This window comes from Squalius cephalus (genome assembly GCF_949319135.1).
Source record: "Squalius cephalus genome assembly, chromosome: 12".
Taxonomy (NCBI): Eukaryota; Metazoa; Chordata; class Actinopteri; order Cypriniformes; family Leuciscidae; genus Squalius; species Squalius cephalus.
The window spans coordinates 33,333,158-33,346,220 of NC_137133.1; the positions used below are offsets into that span (position 1 = coordinate 33,333,158).

Below are 13,063 nucleotides of genomic sequence, written 5' to 3' on the forward strand. Positions count from 1 at the left end.
TGTTTGGATCAAAATATTATACAATGCTAACAAAATAATAATTAGAAATAATTATAATTCAAAGATGTATTCCTTGAAGACATGACATTGATTCAACATACAGATTTTGTAAAAAAAAACTAAAAAAAAAAAAACTAAACCTAAAACATAAAACACTAAAACACTAAACCCTAAACCTAACCCTAACCCTAACCCAACAACTGACATTATTTCAACCGTATTTCAACTTTGAGGGTCAGTCATGTGCCAACTATGACTGAAAATAAAAGTCTGTACTGTTGGCCTCAAAAGAAAACTGAACTCAAAACACAATATGCTAAATGAATGAAACTGCACTTTATTCTGTACTCCTGTATATGATGCAAATATGATTTCTGAATTTACATTGGATTTTCCCTTCAAACCATGAATTTCCATTCTATCTTTCTTTACTTGGGCTATTTCATCATCTGAACTGATGTGCCCCTTACAATAATCAAAACCCTAACCCTAACCCCAATATTCAATCTCTAGAATTACATTGTCACTAACCGACTGACCAGAAAACTCTGGAGTATCTCAATTGAATAAGGGCATATGGCTGTTGCTAGGGGTTTGATTTCTTCTACCCATCTCTAAGCCATTATAATTCCATTATTTAGATAGATTTTGATAGACAGAATTTGATAACTTCTGTAACCCGTTCTTCATATTGTACAGTGACCATTTTCTGGATATTTTGAACCATTTGTATATATTTTTTTGAAATAACTATATGGAGATAAGCATTTTGCAGTAACTCACAAAATCAGACCACTAAAAGTTGACACTTTGAATATTTAATGTCATGGGTTGGAACTAATGTCTGCTGAACACCAACACTCCAGGACTGGATTTGAAGAGACATGGCCTATACTGTAACCACATACACTATATTGCCAAAAGTATTGGGACACCCCTCCAAATAATTGAATTTGGGTGTTTCAATCAATTCTGTGGCCACAGTTGTATAAAATCAAGCACTAAGCAGACGCTTCTACAAATTTTGTGAAAGAATAGGTCGCTCTCAGGAGCTCAATGAATTCAGTGAGTTCAAGCGTGGTACCAGGTTTCTAATTGTGTAATAAGTCCACTTGTGAAATTTCCTCACTACTAAATATTCCGCAGTCAGCTGTTAGTGGTATTATATGAAAGATTATAAATTACAAATAAACTGCATATAATTGTTTTAATGATTGTACAGATATGTTGTTTACAAATGTATAGTTTATGATGCAATTTACAGATGCACAATTTATATTTACTACATAATTCATTATATTCACAATTATACTTGTATGTATTTCTCCATTCCGGGTCCATATAGAGATTACCTATGTGGCTACCACCATAAGATTGATTGTGTTTGCTCATGACACATATGGTTTATCAAAGTGGGTCCCATATGTTTTTCCCATTCATAACCCATATAGAGATTACCTATGTGGGAACTACCTTGGGCCCATGTAGGCAGCCTATATGGGACTGGTTGTGTTTGCCCATGTCTAAAACATATAGTTTCGCCAAGTGGGCGCCATATGTATTTCCCCATTCAGGGCCCATATAGAGATTACCTATGTGGGTACCACCTTGGGCCCATGTAGGCAGCCTATATAGGACTGATTGTGTTTGCCCATGTCTGACCCATATGGTTTATTAAAGTGGGCCCCACATATTTTCCCCATTCATAACCCATATAGACATTACCTATGTGGGTACCACCTTGGGCCCATGTAGGCAGCCTATATGGGACTGGTTGTGTTTGCCCATGTCTGACACATATTGTTTTGGCCAATTGGGCGTTATATGTATTTCCCCATTCATAACCCATATAGAGATTACCTATGTGGGTACCACCTTGGGCCCATGTAGGCAGCCTATATAGGACTGATTGTGTTTGCTCATGTCTGACCCATATGGTTTATTAAAGTGGACCCCATATGTATTTCCCATTCATAACCCATATAGAGATTACCTATGTGGGAACAACCTTGGGCCCATGTAGGCAGCCTATATAGGACTGATTGTGTTTGCCCATGTTTGACACATATGGTTTATCAAAGTGGGTCCCATATGTTTTTCCCATTCATAAACCATATTGAGATTACCTATGTGGGAACTACCTTGGGCCCATGTAGGCAGCCTATATGGGACTGATTGTGTTCGCCCATGTCTGACACATATGGTTTATCAAAGTGGGCCCCATATGTATTTCCCCATTCATAACCCATATAGAGATTACCTATGTGGGTACCACCTTGGTCCCATGTAGGCAACCTATATAGGACTGATTGTGTTTGCCCATGTCTGACCCATATGGTTTATTAAAGTGGGCCCCACATATTTTCCCCATTCATAACCCATATAGAGATGACCTATGTGGGTACCACCTTGGGCCCATATAGGCAGCCTATAAAGGAAAGCTTGTGTTTGCTCATGTCTGACCCATATGGTTTATCAAAGTGGACCCCATATGTTTTCCCATTTATAACCCATATAGGGACATCCCGCGTGACGTCACGCCATTTGGAGCAGCCATTTTGACGGAATAGAAAATGCTAAACCGCCGGTGATACTCATAGACAGTATAAACAGAGACGGGCTCTGGTATAAACTACATTGATACTGCAGCTCGTCGCGATATTCTATCATGCCCGAGCGATGCTGTGCAGTTGGATGCGATCAGATACGTGATCATACAAAAGGAATAGGCCTATCTTTATACCGTATCCCGAAAGAAACAAAACGGAGAAACAAGTGGTTGGCAGCAATATACAGGCAAAACGCTGATGATGGTGCTTGGCTTCCAACTGTTTGTGATATAAGGTACAAGAAGAAAAATGTAAACAAATAATAAAAGTGCATGTAAAATATACAATAAAGTTGAGATGAAATTATACAAGGTTACTTGACTTTTTACGTCTATTCAGTTTTTGTAACATGTCCATGACAACCGATAGCCTGCTTTTGTATGCTTTTAATGAAGCTCTGGTGTAGCGTGATGGGAAGTGAATAAGGTAACGTCAGCTGTAAATGTCACCGAACTCAATGTCAGGAAGTTTTTCTACACATTAAATGCCTGTAAAAAGAACTTGCGGTGCTTCATATGGATCTATGATTCCTATCTTCCTCTTGTATACTTGATATATATTTTTGTGATGCTAATAAGTGCGATGACATGACGTGAAGAGTTAGCTGAAGCTAATAATAGTGGTGGGGGAAAACTCGATTCTGTTCAGTATCGAGATATTTTGCGCACGCAATTATATCAATACTGTAGCGCAAAGTATTGCAATATTTAGGCTAATTATAAAACAATTATACTAATAATTATATTATTAGTATAATAATATACTCCCTAATATATTACCCACCCCTAATAATAGATCTATTGCCATTAGACAGTCCATAGACAGTATAGCCAATGTGAGTAGCTGACGGATGTATACCGTCAAAATGGCTGACACACGGCTAGGGGTCACGTGACTGGGAGATCCCTATAGAGATTATCTATGTGGGTACCACTTTGGGCCCATGTAGGCAGCCTATATAGGACTGGTTGTGTTTGCCCATGTCTGACCCAAATGGTTTATCAAAGTGGACCCCATATGTTTTTCCCATTCATAACCCATATAGAGATTACCTATGTGGGAACTACCTTGGGCCCATGTTGGCAGCCTATATAGGACTGATTGTGTTTGCCCATGTCTGACACATATGGTTTATCAAAGTGGGCCCCATATGTATTTCCCCATTCATAACTCATATAGAGATTACCTATGCGGGAACTACCTTGGGCCCATGTAGGCAGCCTATATAGGACTGATTGTGTTTGCTCATGTCTGACCCATATGGTTTATCAAAGTGGGCCCCATATATTTTCCCCATTCATAACCCATATAGAGATTACCTATGTGGGTACCACCTTGGGCCCATGTAGGCAGCCTATATAGGACTGATTGTGTTTGCCCATGTCTGACCCATATGGTTTATCAAAGTGGGCCCCATATGTTTACCCCATTCATAACCCATATAAAGATTATCTATGTGGGTACTACCTTGGGCCCATGTAGGCAGCCTATATGGGATTTATTGTGTTTGCCCATGTCTAACCCATTTGATAAACCCAAATGGGCCCTATTTGTGTTGCCCATTTTGAACCCATGCACTCATTTCCCATTAGTGACCCACCTAGGACCCACATGGGGAGCCCACCTGTTTTTGCCCATGTGGGACCTACTTAGCTGACCCAAGTGGGCCCCAGATAAAATGCCCATTTTGGGACCATACCCACTTGGTACCCACGTAGCCCAAGCATAAACCATGTGGGGCCCACATATACATGTTGGCTGGGAAGTAAATCCAAAACAAATAGAATAGGCCTGGTTTCACAGACAGGGTTTAGATTAGGCCAGGATTAGGCCTTATAGGCCTCATTAACTTCCATAGTATGAAAAAAAATAAAAATAAAAAATACTATGGAGGTCAATGAGGCCCATCAACTGTTTGGTTCCCAACATTCTTCAAAATATATTCTTTTGTGTTCATCAGAAGAAAGAAATTCATCCAGGTTTTGAACAACTTGAGGGTGAGTAAATGATGACAGAAGTTTAATCTTAGGGTGAATTATCCCTTTAAAGCCTTGTCTGTGAAACCGGAGGATTTAATTTTAATAATAATGTTACTTTTTTAATCAACATGCCACAATATAAGATTGATACATACAAATAGATTATAGTTGTATGATCATTGTAAACTCTGATGACTGTATGAATGCTTAGAATTCTTGGTCACTCCCATAAACGACACCTGTCATTGGACTTATATAAGCAAACTGGCAGTGAAATCATCTTTAGGATTTTGGATCTGCAGCCATATCACATAGGCATTGAAGTTTAAAGCAGTGAAGACTTTCTCCATGGAATATATTGAGCATCACTGCTTTCCCTCCTGGAATACAAGCTGCTCTCTGGACTTACATTTGAATTATGTCAATGTATTGTTTTTCTTGTACATATCTACAATCTCTGTGCTGACGGTGTGTGGAAACCTACTTGTCATCATCTCTATAACAGTTTTCAAGCAGCTTCACACACCGACCAACCTCCTCATCCTCTCACTGGCCGTATCTGACTTCTTGGTGGGAATTTGTGTGATGCCGGTTGAAAGCGTCAGGAGCATTAACTCGTGTTTTTATATGGGAAAATCGCACTGTCGTATCTTTCATATAATTATGTACATTTTGTTGTATGCGTCCCTCATCAACATCATTCTTGTGGCTATTGATCGTTATTTTGCTGTGTGTGATCCACTCCTGTATATGTCCAAAATGACAATGAGAAAAACACTGATCTGCATAAGTTTAGGATGGACTATATGCATCTTTTATAATCTTGTACCAGTGAATTTTGGAAACTTAAACCTGACAGGGACAACTGTGATCTGTTTTAGAGAATGTGCAGTGGCTATGAGCAATGCCTTGGGTTCAGCTGACTTGATAGTGAGCTTCATTACTCCGTGTATAATGATGTTTATCCTGTATGTAAGAATTTTCACAGTGGCCTTGAGACAAGCAAAATCCATCTCCAACATTACAAAGAAAAATCTAAAATCCTCCAGGAAATCAGAGGTGAAGGCAACAAAAACATTAAGCACAATTGTCTTTGTGTATTTCATTTGCTGGGTTCCCTGGTATATAGGTATGCTTAATATGAAACAATTTCAAAAGTCACCTGTGAAACTCTCTGCTTTACTGTGTTTATTTTACACTAATTCATGCATTAATCCCTTTATATACGCAATATCTTACCCCTGGTTCAAAAGGTCAGTGAAGCTTATTGTTAGCCTAAAAATACTGCAGACATCAACTAACCAGTTTAACTTGTTTCCTGAAGACTGTTAATATGAAAATGCATGTATTTGTTACAAAAAATATGTTTGTATTGGAGATATTCTTGGCCTTTTGTTAAAAATATTATCTTCAATCTTTATACATCCTCTTTTCTTAGAATAACAATTCACAAAAATAAGACAGTAACACTTTATTTTACAGTGTCCTTGTTACATATGTTACATGTAATTACTAAACCAAATCCTAACCTCTCATTTACACTGCACACGCCTGCGGCGCATTACGGCTGGGTCGGCTGCGACAAGGTTTTATTCAGTCCTCTACGCGGTGCCAACTCACACCGGGACCAACGCTACTTTTGCGTCATGGAAGGGTAACGCCCCTTTTTGGGGGAAGACAAACGGATTCCCCCGAGAACAGAACTCGCTCTAGATCTGCAAAGTTTCTTGATAGCAAAATTGGCACAACAGAGCAGGTTAGTTATGATCTAAAAAATTATCAGCTCTCAGATTCTGTCAATTTTATTACGAAATTCAAACACTAAATACCGTTTTGGTAATTATAAATGTTACGTGACAGATCCCTAGCGGAAATGTATATTCCTCATACATAATATCGATGAATCAGTGTTTTTCAACCGCGGAAACTGAACAGCTGGAGAACAATTATGTCACATAACATTTACCTCAGGAAATCCATTTAATGACCGTAATATAGGCTAGCACGTTAGTTAAAGTTAAGCTAGAAAAAGGAGCTATAGAGAGTATTTGGTTAAATATGTGTATGGCTAGGCTACTATTACATATTTATTATATTTTTACTTATATCATTAAATAAGGTTGTTATTATAATAAAAAAAATGCATTATATTTAATTTGAGTTCTTTTTAATCTTAAATAATACTAGATAGGGCTCTCTATATGTTTACAGCATTAGGTGAGTTTTTTTTTCTTGAGAAAAATGTACGCCTATCTTGTGTAGGCTTACCTAATATTTATCCAGATGAGTCAATATTGAATCAAATCACAAGATCTGAACTTTATTGTGAAATTTGTGTCAAGCAATAATAAAAAAAAAACATAGCTTATCAGAAATTGTACCATGTAAACATTGTAACATGTTGTCACTAAACCTAATACAATTCTGTTTAGTTACTAAAATCTTTTGACAATCACAATGCACTTATTTGTGATGCAAGACATTTTTTTACATCCCCAGTCCAATACATCCAGACATCTACCACTATCTCGTGGAATCACCAAATAGGCCCTATAGCCTATTTTTTGTCATTAACACACTCACAGTATGAAAAACTAGACGATGAGGCCATGTCTAGAGTCGTCGGTAGTTTACTTGGATCATATTTCTCTTGATTTTTTAGCTACTGACATAGTTTTGTTGTCGACTAGCTATACTAGTTAGAAACATAGATATATACACTAGATGTCGCCTGGGCTACGGCAGTTCATTGGAACAAATGCGATGTCAATAGAGCCGCCATCTTGGAACAGGGAAGCCCCTCCTCTTTAATGCATCAGCGTCAATGTAGGCAAAGGTCTAACGGAAATAAAATCACCATAAATCGTCATGAATGCGATTTTCTAGTTTTTATGGTTCGTTCCAACGGTCAGACATGTATTTATCATGGAGTCCAGAGAAAATTTAAGGTTTTGATATTAAGATAATTACTTATTTTTCAAAATATAATGCATAGTGCTAGTAGGCCTAAGTTTATTAGTCACATTCTTCCACTTGAGTAAACTTAGAATAAACTATCGCTATATAATATATAAATGAGCAAAACTTGGCCACTAAATATTTAATATTCAATTATTTTAATGATCACAAGTAAAGTTTTAATTTTATTAAATTGAACAAGCACAACATTCAGCATTCAATCAAATATTCTAAAAGATGTTTTATTAATAATAATGTTATTTCAACATAATATCACGTTATTTCGACATAATATGTGTGCGTGCAACAAGCAAGAAGTGCATTTGTAAATCCGGTGACGCGTGCATTGATTTTTGTTAAACTTCTGACAGTGTCGACACGATCGCCATCTCTGTAGTGAACGCGCCTATAGAGAGAAATGCACATCATGGATTACGTAATCAGAGAGTAGCCTTTTTCTTTCGTTTTGAATTATTTCGTTTAAAGACTATTCAAGCTTTGTGTATTTGATGTATTTCTCATGTCTGTGTGAGGCATACACTGAGTTTCGTTAAGTTAGGATGAGATGCGCTCCAGTTCACGTGCAATGCAAGTGACCGCGCGGACGCCTTCATGATTATATTAACAGGCAATTTGTTGATGATTAAAATTGATTAAAATTAAGATACAATTTACACAAAACGAAATTCACTTTAAAGAAAGGCTTTAAACAGTTGACATTTTCACAAATTCCAGTGTCCTTCCACACCTCCATCCCCAGTTTGTAAGGAAGAAACAAGCCCTTCCGTGTGCAAAACTCACACATACAGTAGGCTACATAAGATTTGTGGAATTCTATGTATAATAATCATGGATGTACTGTTTGAAGATTGACAGGGAGAGGAGGACAAGCATACTATTAGGACTGTACTTACAGGTTACAAGCGTCACACTGTTTTTTTTTGTTTTTTTTTTCTCATTAAAAGGTTTGAGTACAATCGGTAAAAAATCAAAAGCACAACACAGCACAACACAGCCAAAAGTGGGTATTGAGGATCAACTCCTGCATATTGTACATTTTAAACACAAGGGTTATTTCAAATAATATCTAAAGAGTACAGCACATTCACAGTTCATTTTCTGTGCGGGAATCACAGTTAATTTTCTTCCTCCAAGCCGAGAAATGTACACTTAACTTATAAAATAAACAACTTGACTACTACCATCCACAGAGTAAATGTAATCCCATGCTGTCTGGTTTAGATTTCGTTCGTGTGAACATCCATACGCAGCACAAAAGTCCGGCATCATCCATGAACTCGAAGTACAGGCGGAGATAACAGCGTTATCTAGCTTATTCCTATGACAAGTCCCCTGTTCCAAGATGGCGGCGCTTTTGACGCATGTTTAGAACCCCAAGGCGACATCTAGTGTATATATCTATGAGTTAGAAAGACGAAGCTGCTAGCAGCCAGCTAACGTTACGTGATTAGCTCTCACTAGGCACGCTACCTTCGTTTCTGCTGGTGTCTAGAAAGTGCTAGGACTTTGAAAGTTGTAAAATATGACATTTCAACAACCACTGCTGGGCTAACTTTACATGTAACAACACGAACGGCAGTAGATCAAGCCTTCTAGGCTAGATAGGATAGCATAATGTCACAACATCCAATTTGACAGCCCCATACATACATTGGTCCCATACATATTTTGCCGTACACTGAACCTTTTTACAACTTTCAAAGCCCTAGCACTTTCTAGACACCAGCAGAAACCAGCCAAGTCCACTTTAGTCCTAGCCTGCTACTATTTCAACAGTAAAATCAGTTAACAGCCACGGTAGCGTGCCTAGTGAGAGCTAATCACGTAACGTTAGCTGGCTGATAGCAGCTTCGTCTTTCTAACTATATAGCTAGTCGACAACAAAACTATGTCAATAGCTAAAAAATCAAGAGAAATATGATCCAAGTAAACCACCGTCTCCTCTAGACTCCTCCTCATCGTCTAGTTTGTCATACTGTGAGTGTGTTAATGACAAAAAAATAGGTTAGCACTTAACTTGGTGATTCCACGAGTGGTTGATGTCTGAATAGTCCATATTTGGCCACTGCGTGGGGTCATTAATCCAGTTTTCGACCATTTCAAAGGGACACCTCTGTAACCCCGTATCCAGTAGCTTCTTTAAATACTGCTCACGGTCCTCGGCAAGCAAAGAGAGTTTGTATGTTTGTGCTATTTTTGCTTTTTTATTCAAGTTTATTCAAGAAACTTTGCAGATCTAGAGCGAATTCTGTTCCATTTGTTTTCCCCCAAAAAGGGGCGTTACCGTTCGATGACGCAAAAGTAGCGTTGGTCTATCAAAAGCGGAGCGACTGGATGCGTGAGACCACGTGATTTGCCTGTCTTTATACATCCTTTATTCACCTTATTCCGGAAGTAGCACTGGGTGGCGCCATCCGCGTAATCTCACTTCCTGGTTTAGCTACTTAGCGCTTTGTTTGCCCTGGTCCAATCTGTTATCTGTCTTGATATAAGTAGATAGACTATAATATTATAGCCAAATGCGTTGGCCTATGGTTATTAACAACTGCTGCAACGTACTAAAGTACATTTCACTTGAAGCTTTTGAAACAATGCCACAATCAAATTATTTAATAGCTGTGTCTTTCTAATAGCTATTACTTAGTTATGAAGATGTGCACAAACACTACTACATGTAAAGTTTGAAACATTATTACACCACAGTTTGTTTGCTTAATCACCAGATACATTTGCAGTGTATAGCCAACAGATGAGAAAAAAATAGCCACGAACTGGTGTAGAAAGAAAGTAGAGCCTCAACTAGATGAACAAGAGGGTAACGTTAGCTTAGCTAACTGCTAGCTGCAATTTCTTATGGTTTGATCTCCAACACAAGTAATGGCTGTAAAATAAATCCAGCGACTGAATTCTAGAGGACCATAGCTTTCAAACAAGGTATAGCATGTGTATGTGTCCTGTAGTGAGACCATTACAACATTAGATGTTTGTGGCTAATGTAGGCTAAACACTACACATCGGCCGGGCTGCGATCAGACAGGCAGACGGGTCATATAAACACCTAAAAGTCGTTTAAAAATTACCCCGAGAAACAGTGCATTGCTGTGCTGTTGGTACACACGTACATAGCACATTTGGCACAAATTAGCTTATCTTATGTGACATTTTATCAGTGAGACTTCTCTGCAGTTCTCCTCGAAATTGAATGAGGGTCCGCTAAACCGGAAGTTGGTTTACAACGGAAGTACTGGACAGAAGTAAAAGTGGGCGGGGCGGAATAAGGTGAATAAGCCTTGTTTATACTCGACGCGTCCGCACGAGCGCGAAGGTGCGCGCGGCAAAAATGACGTCATTGCGGTGTGGGCGGTCGTTCGCGTTGGGTTCGCAAGACCCAATTTCGCCTGCCGGTGTGCGCGACATTTTTTGTAACAACGCGCGCGGCGCCGCATCTGAAGATGAACGACTTCGAGCCGAATCTGGCCGAGCTCGAACTTCTCACCACACCGGCACCCAGTTTGCACGTCTAAATGAGTTGCTTATTTAAAAAATGAGCATACAATAGCATAAAAAGTATTTTTAATGAACATAAAGGCCATGTTTAATAGAAATGTTCACCAAACTTAATGAAATGTTTAGTGAAATTAGAAAATATATAAGAGATCGTTAATTTAGTTATGTTTTATACACATTCTCATATCCATATATTTTGTTTTATTGTCACGAGTAATAATCTCAGGGTTTACTGGGTTTTACACGATTCTTTTTGTAGTGTGGTATTGCTGGTGGTGTACTAAAATAAACATTGTCACGTGTGTATAGCTTTCTTCTTCTCACTGCTGATTCCTGATGGTTTATGTCATATAATGTGCACATGTAAATGTGACTTTATAGCTTTAAGGGCATTCTGTTACATACGCACGCGGGGGCGTTGCCCTAGGAGACTCAAGCGGTTGCGGTGAGTTTTGGTTTTGAGCACTTGCCTGTATGCTACCTGCTGCACGATTGTAACAATACAGAGTATTCATTGAACCTGAGACTCGTGTGGACTTTTGAATTATTTACATGGTGTCAGAAGCGTTTGACGGACACATTGCTTCTCTGAAAAGATGGCCAAGTTTCATCCTCCGGAAAGTTTCGCTTTTGATCGTCCAAATGAATGGGCTGACTGGAAGCAACGTTTCCTGCGATTTCGGCTGGCCACTAAACTGAGTAAAGAGGATGGCGAAGTGCAGGTCAGTTCGCTGATTTATGCCATGGGGCCTGAGGCTGAAAACATTTTCAAGTCTTTCACATTTGAGACGGAGGGGGATGAGAAGAAGATTGACGTTGTGTTGGGAAAATACGACGCATACTTCTATCCTAAACGCAACGTGATTCACGAGTGCGCCTGTTTTCACCAGAGATCGCAGCGGCCCGGTGAGAAAGCTGAAATGTTTATCAGAGCCCTTTATGAGCTATCAGAACACTGCGACTTTGGTGTAAATAGAGACGAACACATCCGCGACCGCATTGTTGTGGGCATTTTGGACAAGGATTTGTCACGTAAATTGCAGCTAATGGCTGATCTTACACTTGCCCAAACGATTACAACTGTCCGCCAGTCTGAGGAGGTTGCACTCCAAGTTCACCTGCAGGGGGAGTCACATGTAGCAGTACAGGAAATCCGTGGGAGAGGATTAGGCAGAGGAAAGCCCAAGTGGAAACCTAAAAAGAGAGAAAATGATCAAGGAGACGCAAACTGTGGAAAATGTGGAAAATTGAAACACAGAGATCCGGAAAGGTGCCCAGCCAAGAACTCCACATGCAACAAGTGTAAGAAGGTGGGTCACTGGGAAAAGAAATGTTATAGTAAATCAGTCAGAGAAGTGACAGAGACTGTTTCACAGACACCATACTTCCTGGGTGCAGTCACAAATGAAAACAGAAGTGATGAACGATGGACAATACAGTTTACAATTGGAACACCGGTCAAATTCAAAATTGACACGGGTGCAGATGTAAACATTATGGGAGCAGAGGCGTTCAACAAACTAGTTCCCGACAAGAAATTGGAGTCATCTAATATCACACTGTACAGCCCAGGTGGTCAGCTGGACTGTCTAGGAAAGTTCCAAGCCAGCACAGAATATAAAGGAAAGCCATACTGTTTTCCAGTATACGTCATCAGTGGCCGCAACGCGAACAATCTGCTAGGCAGAGCCACCGCAATGACCAAGGGGCTTGTGAAACGTGTCGAGGAAGTCCACACAGCGTTCGGTGAGCACGGGACACTCAAAACTGAACCAGTTAAAATCCTGTTAAAAGATAATGCTGAGCCATACACAGTGCACACTGCTCGTTGTGTCCCGTTGCCTCTACTGCAAAAAGTAAAAGAGGAATTAAAACGCATGGAGGAAAATGAGGTGATTGAGCCTATGACTGAGAGGTACGTCCTTCCAACTGCTGAGGAAATTACTGCTAAACTCAGTGGCGCAACCATGTTCACGTCACTGGATGCCG

General features: G+C 39.4%; 1 protein-coding gene and 1 long non-coding RNA gene across 2 annotated transcripts in view; one reads left to right on the forward strand and one right to left on the reverse strand.

Moving 5' to 3' along the window:
* LOC307168678 overlaps positions 1-13,063 on the reverse strand; it is a 380,672-nt gene that overhangs the window by 285,913 nt on the left and 81,696 nt on the right. The window lies entirely within an intron of this gene.
* On the forward strand, positions 4,937-5,920 carry LOC307168672 (trace amine-associated receptor 13c-like; the record flags this gene model as incomplete). Its single annotated transcript, XM_079888825.1, has 1 exon — positions 4,937-5,920. One exon carries the CDS (start codon positions 4,937-4,939, stop codon positions 5,918-5,920), a length of 984 nt encoding a protein of 327 aa, XP_079744951.1.